General features: G+C 51.1%; 3 protein-coding genes across 4 annotated transcripts in view; 1 reads left to right on the top strand and 2 right to left on the bottom strand.

Moving 5' to 3' along the window:
- The window catches only part of ACTL6B (actin like 6B), a 41,776-nt gene extending 30,448 nt beyond the window's left edge, over positions 1–11,328 (top strand). For both annotated transcript variants that reach the window (XM_050783736.1, XM_050783737.1), the window contains 11 exons: positions 58–158; positions 4,214–4,311; positions 5,596–5,690; positions 5,757–5,863; positions 6,879–6,968; positions 7,126–7,187; positions 7,325–7,439; positions 7,577–7,657; positions 7,763–7,858; positions 8,074–8,160; positions 11,101–11,328. In XM_050783736.1, coding sequence (XP_050639693.1) covers positions 58–158; positions 4,214–4,311; positions 5,596–5,690; positions 5,757–5,863; positions 6,879–6,968; positions 7,126–7,187; positions 7,325–7,439; positions 7,577–7,657; positions 7,763–7,858; positions 8,074–8,160; positions 11,101–11,181 — 1,013 coding nt within the window. In that variant the 3' untranslated portion in view covers positions 11,182–11,328. The remainder of the gene's footprint in view (positions 1–57; positions 159–4,213; positions 4,312–5,595; positions 5,691–5,756; positions 5,864–6,878; positions 6,969–7,125; positions 7,188–7,324; positions 7,440–7,576; positions 7,658–7,762; positions 7,859–8,073; positions 8,161–11,100) is intronic.
- Positions 1–11,395, bottom strand: part of POP7 (POP7 homolog, ribonuclease P/MRP subunit) — a 123,240-nt gene that overhangs the window by 58,564 nt on the left and 53,281 nt on the right. The gene's annotated exons all lie outside the window — the stretch shown is intronic.
- GNB2 (G protein subunit beta 2) overlaps positions 1–11,395 on the bottom strand; it is a 92,335-nt gene that overhangs the window by 27,343 nt on the left and 53,597 nt on the right. The gene's annotated exons all lie outside the window — the stretch shown is intronic.

The following is an 11,395-nucleotide window of genomic DNA, read 5'->3' on the forward strand; positions in this document are numbered from 1 at the left end:
TGTCCCTGACCCCTGCCTGCCCTCTTGCCTTTCTCCACTCTGCTCTTCTGGCCCCAGTCGAGGACTGGGAGTGCTTCCGAGCCATCCTGGATCATACCTACAGCAAACACGTCAAGTCTGAGCCAAACTTGCACCCCGTGCTCATGTCCGAGGCCCCGGTGAGTGCCTCCTGCCTTCCCATGTCCAACCCCAATCTCCATTGCACCTGCTTCCCACCATCCACCTCTCCTCCTCTCCCCTCAAGCCACCGATGTCAGCCACTTCCCTTCCCTTTTCAGACTCCCCTCACCCAACCCAACCACTTTCCTTCCTTCCTAAGTCTCCATCCCTCCTGCTCTCTTCTTGTTCTATCTACTCTGCTGCCCTTCTCCATCTCCAAGTCCTTTTTTAATTTTTTTTTTTTTTTTTTTTGACACAGAGTCTCACTCTGTCACCCAGGCTGGAGTGCAATGGTGAGATCTCAGCCTCTGCCTCCCGAGTTCAAGGGATTCTCCTGCCTCAGCCTCCCGAGTAGCTAGGATTACAGGCACCTGCCATCATGCCTGGCTAACTTTTTGTATTTTTAGTAGAAATGGGGTTTTGCCATGTTGGCCAGGCTGGTCTCGAACTCCTGACCTCAGGTGATCCACCCGCCTTGGTCTCCCAAAGTGTTGGGATTACAGGCATGAGCCACCATGCCCAGCCTCCAAGTACTTTTTAGACCTTTTAACTTATTATTATTTCGGTCAACATTGGTGAGCTGGGGATGTGGGCTCACACCTGTAATCCCAGCACTTTGGGAAGCCAAGGCGAGAGGATCACTTGAGCCCAGGAGTTCGAGACCACCCTGGACAATATGGCAAGACCCATCTCTTTTATCAAAACAATAACAATTAAAAAATTTTTTAAACTGCATTTTAAAAAATGTTCTTACCCATATCCTTATAGATTCCTCTTTATAGAAGCAACTGTTTTTCTCCTTTTTAGCTAATTTTGGGGGTATTTTCTTCCATATCTCTAATATTACACTTAAATTGCTGCCTGTGGAGTTTTTAGTTTTAGATATTATCAATGAATTTTCCACTCTAGAAAATGATCACTTAGCTCTTTTTTCCTCCCCAGCCTATGCCACAACATATTTCTATTACCCTCCTTTAAGTACAGTGGGTTTTGTTGTTGTTGTTTTTGTTGTTGTTGTTGTTTGGGGGTTTGTTACTTGTTTTTGAGATTTTGTCTCAAAAACAGGGGCTCCGCTCAGTTTATCACCCAAGTTGGATTGCAGTGGCACAATTCTGCAGCCTTGGTCTCCTGGGCTCAAGTGATCCTCTCATTTCAGCCTCCGGAGTAGCTGGAACTACAGGCATGAGCCACCACGCCCAGCTGATTTTTAAATTTTTTGTAGAGACAGGGTTTCACCATGTTTTCCAGGCTGGTCTTGAATTCCTGGGCTCAAGCGATCCGCCCGCGTCGTCCACCCAAAATGCTGGGATTACAGGTGGGATCCACTGCACCCAGCCCAGTTGTATTTTAGACTTTGAAAGAAATCAATATTCAGTATTTACACTCTTTTTAAGTTAGAAATAATTTTAAGAGAATCTTTTGTAGAGATGGGGTCTCATTATATTGCCCAGGCTGGCTTCAAACTCCTGTGCTTAAGCGATCCTTCTACCTCAGCTTACAAAGTGCTGGGATTACAGGCATGAGTCACTGTGCCCAGCCCAAGATTTACATTTTTATTACTATGTATGTTAATCAGGACTGAGACAGGCAATATACACTATGATCACTTTTCCTTTCTTGTGCAACTTTTTGTTTTCCTAGAACTGGAAAAAAAAAATGTGTTCAATTTTTTTTCTTTTTTTTGAGAGGGAGTCTTGCTCTGTCACCAGGCTGGAGTGCAGTGGTGCAATCTCGGCTTACTGCAAGCTCCACCTCAGGTTCAAGCGATTCTCCTGCCTCAGCCTCCCAAGTAGCTGGGACTACAGGTGTGCGCCAGCACACCCAGATAATTTTTGTATTTTTAGTAGAGACAGGGTTTCACCATGTTGGCCAGGATGGTCTCGGTCTCTTGGCCTCGTGATTCACCCACCTTGGCCTCCCACAGTGCTGGGATTACAGACAGGCCACCACCCCCAGCCCTGTGTTTGATTATATTTGGTCTGGTTTTCTATCTACTTAACAGTGTGAACCCTAAATTATTCATCAATTATATCTTTTGTCAAGACATCAGTTTCATTAGACATTTTATCAATTTCATCTTCTTGAAGAAATTTCTTCAGGAGCCCACTGACCTGTTCCAGTTTGCACTAGTAGCCCTCTGCCCGGGGACAGACCTGTTGTGCTGGTATTTCCCTTCACCATCATCTCATAGAATCCTTTTGCCTCTGTTCTGGTCAGAAGTTCTGTTTCCTGTACTTAACTCCTTTTCTTGACTCACTCTTTTGTTTTCATGGAGCAGGTCCTTCAGTAACTGCCTTAGAAAAGTCATGAGAGGCCAGACACAGTGGCTCACTCCTGTAATCCCAGCACTTTGGGAGGCCAAGGTGGGAGGATCACTTGAGCCCAGGAGTTTGAGACCAGCCTGTGCAATATACTGAGATCTTATTTCTACCAAAAATATAAAAATTAGCTGGCCATGGTGGTGCATGCCTGTAGTCCCAGCTACTCGGAAGGCTGAGGTAAGAGAATCGCTTGTATCTAGGAGGCAGAGGTTGCAGTCAGCCTAGATCATGCCACTGCACTCCAGCCTGGGCGACAGGGTGAGACTCTGTCTAAAAGGAAAAAAAAATTAATAATCTAAAAAAAAAAATTTTTTTTGAGATGAAGTCTCGCTCTTGTTCCCCAGGCTGGAGTGCAATGGCGTGATCTCGGCTCACTGTAACCTCCACTTCCTGGGTTCAAGCGATTCTCCTGCCTCAGCATCCCGAGTAGCTGGGATTACAGGCACCTCCCACCACGCCTGGCTAATTTTTGTATTTTTAGTAGAGACGGGGTTTCACCATGTTGGCCAGGCTGGTCTCAAACTCCTGACCTCAAGTGATCTGCCTGCTCCAGCCTCCCAAAGTGCTGGGATTACAGGCGTGAGCCACCGTGCCCGGCATCTAAAAAAAAAAATTTAAAGAAAGGTCATGGGAAGTATATTTTTTGAGACTTTGTATGTCTCACCTTGAGTTGATAGCTCAGCTAGGTATCACATGCCAGGTTGGAAATCATTATTCTTCAGAATCTTGAAGGCACTTTTCCGTTGTCCTTCTTCCAGCATATATTGTTGCCATTAAGAAGGATGAAACCATCTGATTTCTGATCCTCTGATGTAATGTTTTTGTTTCTGAAAGTTTATAGAATTTTTACTTTATCCTCAATGTGGCATATTTTCATTCGTGGCTCTAGGCACTTAGTACGTCTCTTCACTCTGAAAACCTATGTCTTTCAATTCAGTGAAAAAAATATTTATTTAGTTATTTATTTCTCTCCATTTTCTCTCTTGAGATTTTCTGTTATTTGGATTTTGTTGCCCCCTGAATTGGTCCTCTAATTTAATTCCCTTTTCTCTTATATTTTCCATCTGTTTACCTTTTTCCTTTGGTTTCCAAGATATTCCCTCCACTTTATGTTCCAATCCTTCTATTGAGTTTTTCATTTCTGTTCATGTAGTTTTAATTCCCACAAGCTCTTTACTTTAAAAAAATTTTTTTAAATGAGACAGCATCTCACTATGTTGTCCAGGCTAGTTTCGAACTGCTGGGTTCAAGCAATCCTCCTGCCTTGGCCTCTCAAAGTGCTGGGATTACAGGTGTAAGCCACCGTGTCTGGCCTGTGCAAATGTTTTGAATGCGTGTGTGTGTGAATATATGTGTATGTGCGAGTGCGTGTGAGTTTGTGTGTGTGAATGCAAGTGTATACGTGTGTTTGACTGTGTGTTTGCGAGTGTGTTTGAATGCATGTGTAACTGTGAGAGTATGTATAGTGTGAATGCATGTGTGTGTATTTGTGTGTGTGTATCTGTGAGTGTGAGTGTATGTGTGTTTGAGTGTGTGTATGCGCAAATGAATGCATGTGTGTATGACCGTGAGTGTATGTGTGAGTGTTTAGGTCATGTGTGTGTGTGCGAGTGTTTGAATGCATGTGTGTGTGTGATCCTGAGTGTATGTGTGAGTGTTTGGGTTGCATGTGTGTGGATGTGGGTCTGTGCCTCTCCCTTCTTGAATCCTCCCCTCCTGCACTTTCTCCACAGTGGAACACACGGGCCAAGCGGGAGAAGCTGACAGAGCTGATGTTCGAGCAGTACAACATTCCTGCCTTCTTCTTATGCAAGACGGCCGTGCTCACCGCGTATCCTCTGGACTGAGCTGCTCTGACTGGGTGGAGGGCAGGGGTGGGGCCTGTGCTGAGCTCAGCTGAGATGAGCTGGGGGATCAGGCCTGGTTCTCTGAAGATCAGTGTCCCAATGGGCAGACACCTCCCTCCGCCCCACTAGTGCAGAAGGCCCAGTGGACTGAGCACATCTGAGCCTGGGGTGGCCAGATCAGCGGCCCCTTTCTGTTCCCTGGATCAGGCTGAGCAGACAGCGAGCTGGGCCCTGGAGAGAGCAGGCACTGGAACTGGACAGAGGAGGGAGATATGTAGAACACTGCGGCAGTCCCTTCCCAAGAACTCCTTCAACACTGACTTTTTTTAGGATCTGCCTTACATTGAACCCTGTGCTATGCACTGGGGTGATAGTGACCCTAATTTTAGGGAATCTATAGGACACAACCAAAAATAAAGGGGCTGGGCGCTGTGGCTGGCCAGGCACAGTGGCTCACACCTATAATCCCAGCACTTTGGGAGGCCGAGGCAGGCAGATCACTTGAGGTCAGGAGTTCGAGACCAGTCCGGCCAACATGGCAAAACCCTGTGTCTACTAAAAATGCAAAAATTAGCCAGGCATAGTGGTGGGCACCTGTAGTCCCAGCTATTTGGGAGGCTGAGGCAGGAGAACCTCTTGAACCCAGAGGCAGAGGTTGCAGTGAGCGATTGCACTCCAGCCTGGGTGACAGAGCAAGACTCAGTCTCAAAAAATAAATAAATAAACAAACAAACAAACAAACAAACAAACAAACAATAAGTAAAGAAGTAACTGGGGGCCTGGCGCGGTGGCTCAAGCCTGTAATCCCAGCACTTTGGGAGGCCGAGACGGGCGGATCACGAGGTCAGGAGATCGAGACCATCCTGGCTAACACAGTGAAACCCCGTCTCTACTAAAAAAAATACAAAAAACTAGCCGGGCGAGGTGGCGGGCGCCTGTAGTCCCAGCTACTAGGGAGGCTGAGGCAGGAGAATGGCGTGAACCCGGGAGGCGGAGCTTGCAGTGAGCTGAGATCCGGCCACTGCACTCCAGCCTGGGCGACAGAGCGAGACTCCGTCTCAAAACAAAACAAAACAAAACAAAACAAAAAAAAAGAAGTAACTGGGGTCTCAGAGCCTTTCTCCAGGAGATGAGTCATCACCAGGAGGAGAGATTTGCACACTGGGGATGAGCTGGACCCTGGCAGAGCAGAGAGTGACCAGACCAGATCTGGGCCCAGGCCCTTCATTTGCCACTGCTGTCTCTTTGACTTACCCATCCGATGCCAGCTTTGCAAACGGGCGGTCCACGGGCCTTGTGCTGGACAGTGGGGCCACCCACACCACGGCCATTCCAGTACATGACGGCTACGTCCTGCAGCAAGGTGGGGCTTCGGCAAGGGGCAGGGGCGCACCAGGAGGACGAGATCCTGACACTGCCTTCCTTCCAGGCATCGTCAAGTCCCCTCTGGCAGGGGACTTCATCTCCATGCAGTGCCGGGAGCTGTTCCAGGAGATGGCCATTGACATCATCCCACCTTACATGATCGCAGCCAAGGTGGGGCCTCTGGGGACACAGAGCTGCCACTAGAGTCCTGGCCACTTGCCCCATGGCCGTCAACCCGCTGACACACGAGATATCAGAGCAGAGAGCAGCAGGCTCCCCAGTGGGTCCTGGCTTCAGTTTCTCCTTATATAAGTGAGGCATCTGAAATCCAGACAGGCTGAGGGATACGCTGAGGTCATGGAATCAGCTAGCAGACAGCAGGATGTGTGAGGGCCAGTGTGGTGGGTTCTAGGGTTCAATATAAACCCAGGTTCAAGTTCTGCCTCTGCCGTGCAAGAGCTGTGGGACCGGCCGGGCATGGTGGCTCATGCCTGTAATCCCAGCACTTCGGGAGGCCGAGGCAGGCAGATCACTTTGAACTCACTTCGAGACCAGCCTGGGCAACATGGTGAAACCACATCTCTACTAAAACTACAAAAACTAGCCAAGTATGGTGGCACATGCTTGTAGTCCCAGCTACTCAGGAGGCTGAGACTGAAGAATCACCTGAACCCTGGAAGCAGAGGTTGCAGTGAGCCGAGATCGCGCCACTGTACTCCAGCCTGGGCGACAGAGTGAGACTCTGAAAAAAAAAAAAAAAAAAAGAGCTGTGTGACCAATAGCATGATATCAAAGCTCCCTGGGCCTCAGTTTCCTCTTCTGTAAAGTGGAACGGTAATAGGCAGTAGCCAGGGTGCTGTATGAAGTGACACTGTGTGCTTAGCTCCGTCCTGTACCCTCATGTGGATCACGGACCCCTAGGAGGTCATTCTCTGGAGATTCTGTCACTGCTGTATTCCTGGTGTTCTCCAGGTCAGCTGTATCCACTGCATGAAGGGCACACACGGAGAGAGAGGCATGCCCCATTCTCTCTCCTGTCCATCAGGAAAGGGTGAGAAACCCTCTTGCAGGCAGCACAGCAGAGCCTCCAGTGCCAGTTAGCTGCAGAGCTGGGAACAGTGCCAGGAAGGTGGGGTAGGGGTCAGGGTGGGCTAAGAAAGGGTGTTCCTACGCTGTGCCCCCACAGGAGCCTGTCCGGGAGGGCGCCCCCCCAAACTGGAAGAAGAAGGAGAAGCTCCCCCAGGTCTCCAAGTCCTGGCATAACTACATGTGTAATGTGAGCCTCTGGAGAGGGTCCCCTGAAGCCCCCTCCCCTGCCGTGAATGGGGGCGAGGCAGGGGCCTTGCATGGGAGGTGGAGCAGGGAGGGGGAGCTGGGCGGGGGGTGTTGCTCAGGAGGAACCCAGGCCCTCATCACCCTCACTGGGATTTCAGGAGGTGATCCAGGACTTCCAGGCCTCCGTGCTGCAGGTCTCAGACTCCCCCTACGATGAACAGTGAGTGTGGCTCAGGGCTGGGGGGTGGGAGAAAGGGCAGAACTGGGACTCCTGGGGTGGGCTGGGGGACTCTGGTGCTGTCCACCCACTGATCCCTCTTGAGCACCCCAGGCAGAGTCCTGCTCCCTTCTGGGCAGGGTGGCTGCACAAATGCCCACAGTGCACTACGAGATGCCCAATGGCTACAACACAGACTATGGCGCCGAGCGACTCCGCATCCCCGAGGGCCTCTTTGATCCCTCGAACGTCAAGGTTTGGCTGTGTGGCAAGGACTGGGGTGGGTGCTGGCTGCAGTCCTTGGATCCTGGGGCGTGGGGGAGGCTGGGAAGGATTGCAGGGACTGGGGGAAGGGGGAGAGGGCCCACAGCCCCAGTCACCTCTCTCTGCAGGGCCTGTCGGGGAATACCATGTTGGGTGTGGGCCACGTGGTGACCACCAGCATCGGCATGTGTGACATTGACATTCGCCCGGTGAGGCCAGGCCGGAGCTGAGGCTGGGCAAAGGGGCCCAGGGGAAGTGGGAAGGCAGGGTTGGGGGGCTGTCCCCCGTGGCTCACTCCTTCTTCCTGCTCTCAGGGCCTGTATGGGAGTGTCATTGTCACCGGCGGGAACACACTGCTGCAGGGCTTCACTGACAGGCTCAATCGAGAGCTTTCCCAGAAGACCCCACCGGTAGGAGCCCACCCCTGACCCAGTGCCCCAGAAGCCCATCCTGGCTCAGCTGTCCAGGACTGAGTCCCCCATTCTTCCCATGTCCTTCCTTCTGTTCTGTCCACCAGAGCAGAACCCCTGCCCCTGAGGCTTCCCAAGTCTTCCCCCTGCCCCCCAAGCCCTGTCCCTTCCCAGAACCTAGGTGTCTGCTTCCCCCAGCCCCTTTTTACCCCCAGAGCATGCGACTGAAACTCATTGCCAGCAACAGCACCATGGAGCGCAAGTTCAGCCCCTGGATTGGGGGTTCCATCCTGGCCTCACTGGTGAGAGGAAGGGGACCTGGCCTAGCACTGACTGTGGGGGACAGGGGAGACCCAGACAGCGCCCGCCACTTTGCCTGCCTCTTCATTCATTCATTCATTCATTCATTCATTCATTCAACGAACATTTATTTTTGAGAAATGTCGGTCAATGAATGTTCCCAGAAAGGTGAACAGGACACAAATTGGGGGCAGGGGCCCAGTACAGTGACCCACACCTGTCATCCCGGCACTTTGGGAGGCTGAAGTGGGAGGATGGCTTGAGGCTAGGAGTTCAAGACCCAGCAGGGGAACATAGCAAGACCCATCTCTACTTTTACAAATTGGGGAGAAGAGGCCGCGCACGGTGGCTCATGCCTGTAAACCCTGCACTTTGGGAGGCCGAGGCGGGCGAATCACTTGAGGTCAGGAGTTCGAGACCAGCCTGGCCAATACAATGAAACCTTGTCTTTACTAAAAATACAAAAAATAGCCGGGCGTGGTGGTGTATGCCTGTAATCCCAGCTATTCAGGAGGCTGAGGCAGGAGAATCTCTTGAACCCAGGAGATGGAGATTGCAGTAAGCTGAAATCGTGCCACTGCACTCCAGCCTGGGTGACACAGTGAGACTCTCTCTCAAAAAAAAAAAAAAAAAAAAAAAGGAGTGGAGGGACAGGTAGTTGGAGAGATTGGTCAGGATGAGATTTTGGTGAGACACCCACTGTGTTCAGTCAGCAGAGGGGAGACCCTGATGGTTTGGGGCAGGGAGTGATGTGGCAATGCAGGCATGATTGGAAAGACTGCCAGGCATGAGTCTTTGGGGTTGAGGTGTGAGCTGGGGTCAACAGGACCTTGCAAGGAGGCTGTTTCAATTGTCCTGGAGTCATAGCATGGGTAGCAGTGGGGATGGGGTAGACAGCAAGGGGCAACTAGCAAAGGAGGCAGGCAGATTGGTTCTGGAGCAGGAGGTGGTAAGTTCAGTCTGGACCTGCTGCTGGGGTGGAAGGAAGGTACTGAGCAGGGAGCTGGAGTTGCAACCCGCATCTGGAGCATATCAGTCACACAGAGGGGACAGTGAGGCCATGACAGACAAGGAGGACATCCACGAGAAAGGAAGTCCCCTAGGGAGACAGAAACTAGGGTCAGAAAGACAGAGGCTGGCAGTCTGAACTTAGCTTAGGGCTGGAGCATGTCAGCCACACAGTTCTTCTGTTTTTTTCCTTTTTTTTTTTGAGACAGAGTCTCACTCTGTCGCCCAGGCTGGAGTGCAGTGGAGCAATCTTGGCTCACTGCAACTTCTGCCTCCTGGGTTCAAGCGATTCTTCTGCCTCAGCCTCCCAAGTAGCTGGGATTACACGCGTGCACCACCATGCCTGGCGGATTTTTGGATTATTAGTAGAGACGGGGTTTCACCATGTTGGCCAAGCTTGTCTCAAACTCCTGACCTCAAGTGATCTGCCCATCTTGGCCTCCCGAAGTGCTGGGATTACAGGTGTGAGCCACCGTGCCTGGCCCAAAATTAAGTATTAATAATATATCCTGGCCAAGTGGAGTGGCTCACGCCTGCAATCCCAGCACTTTGAGAGGCCAAGGCGGGAGGATCACTTGAGCCCAAAATTTCTAGACCAGCCTGGTCAATAAAGTGAGACCTCATCTCTACAAAAAATTTAAAAAGCAGCTGGCAATGTGGCACATACCTGTAGTCCCACCTACTTGGGAGGCCAAGGTTGGAGGATCACTTGAACCTGGAAGGTTGAGGCTGCAGTGAGCTGTGCCACTATACTCCAACCTGGGTAACAGAGCGAGATCCTGTCTAAAAAAAAAAAAAAGAAAAGAAAAAAATTGGGTGTGTATTTTCCACTTGGAGCATGTCTCAATTTGGACCAGGGCTGGTGAGCCACAGGAGGCTAGTGGCCACTGCCTTGGATAGCACATGTGTGTAGGGTGAGAAAGATCAAAGAACCCCAGGCATAGTAGCTCACATCTGTAATCCCAACATTATGGGAGGCTGAGGTGGAATGATTACTTGAGCCCAGGAGTTTGAGACCAGCCTGGGCAACAGAGTGAGACCCCATCTCTACAAAAAATAAAAATTAGGCTGGGCATGGTGGGTTACGCCTATAATCCCAGCACTTTAGGAGGTCAAGGCGGGCAGATCATCTAAGGTCAGGAGTTTGAGACCAGCCTGGCCAACATGGTGAGACCCTGTCTCTACTAAAACTACAAAAATTAGCCGGGTGTGGTGGCAGGTGCCTGTAATCCCAGCTACCCAGGAGCCTGAGGCAGGAGAATCGCTGGAACTTGGGAGGCAGAGGCTGCAGTGAGCCGAGATCATACCACTGCACTCCAGCCTGGGCAACGGAGCAAGACTCCATCTCAAAAAAAAAAAAATTAAAAATTAAAAAATTAAAATTAAAAAATAGAGAGAGAAGGGACACTCTGAGATGCTCATTGCAGGAACCCTCATGGGGTAAGTTGTAACGCTGAAGGCTTCAGATGGGGTGCCACAGTGTTGGAATGGTGAGGTGGAGGGAATATCTTCCTTGGGAAAGAGGGAGACTAGTGGTGTTCCGAAGCCCTGATGGAGTGAGGAGAGGACACCTGGTGGGGAAGGACTGTGTGTGTGTAGGGGGTGTTGAGTGCTGGGTGCAGGCTGGCTTGCCCGGGGCTGTGCGTGCCATCCCCCCAGCTCAGGAGCAGAGCCTAGCTCAGGGCAGAGACTGCTGTTCAATAAATACTTGCTGAATGAATGAATTATTGATTTAATGATATGAAGAGGATACTCTCCCTCTGAATATGAAAGGGGACAGACAGAGGAGGGGAGGATGAGGTGGGGAGAGGTTTCAGAGGGATGTGAACCCAAGGGGTGGTCGGGGCCTGTTGGAGGGTTCCCAGGGGCTGCACCTGCCGGTCCACACCTCCCTCCAAGGCCACCCTGACCCTGATATTGCCCCCTCCACCCAGGGCACTTTCCAGCAGATGTGGATCTCCAAGCAGGAATATGAGGAGGGCGGGAAGCAGTGCGTGGAGCGAAAGTGTCCCTGACGGCGCTCCTCCCCACGCACCTGCTCCCAAGCTCAGCTGGAAGTCCCTTAACCCCATGCCACATCGCCCCCTCCTCTTTCCCTCTTGTCTTCGTAAATGGTGATGTTTCTGGGTTGAAAGAAGTAAAAATGTTTTAAGAAAAAAAAAGTTTGGCCTCCGTGGGGTGGGGAGTGGGCGGAGGGGTCTGGAGGGAGGTGAGGGGAGGGAGGGTCAC

The sequence above is a fragment of the Macaca thibetana genome, chromosome 3, assembly GCF_024542745.1.
Source record: "Macaca thibetana thibetana isolate TM-01 chromosome 3, ASM2454274v1, whole genome shotgun sequence".
Taxonomy (NCBI): domain Eukaryota; kingdom Metazoa; phylum Chordata; class Mammalia; order Primates; family Cercopithecidae; genus Macaca; species Macaca thibetana.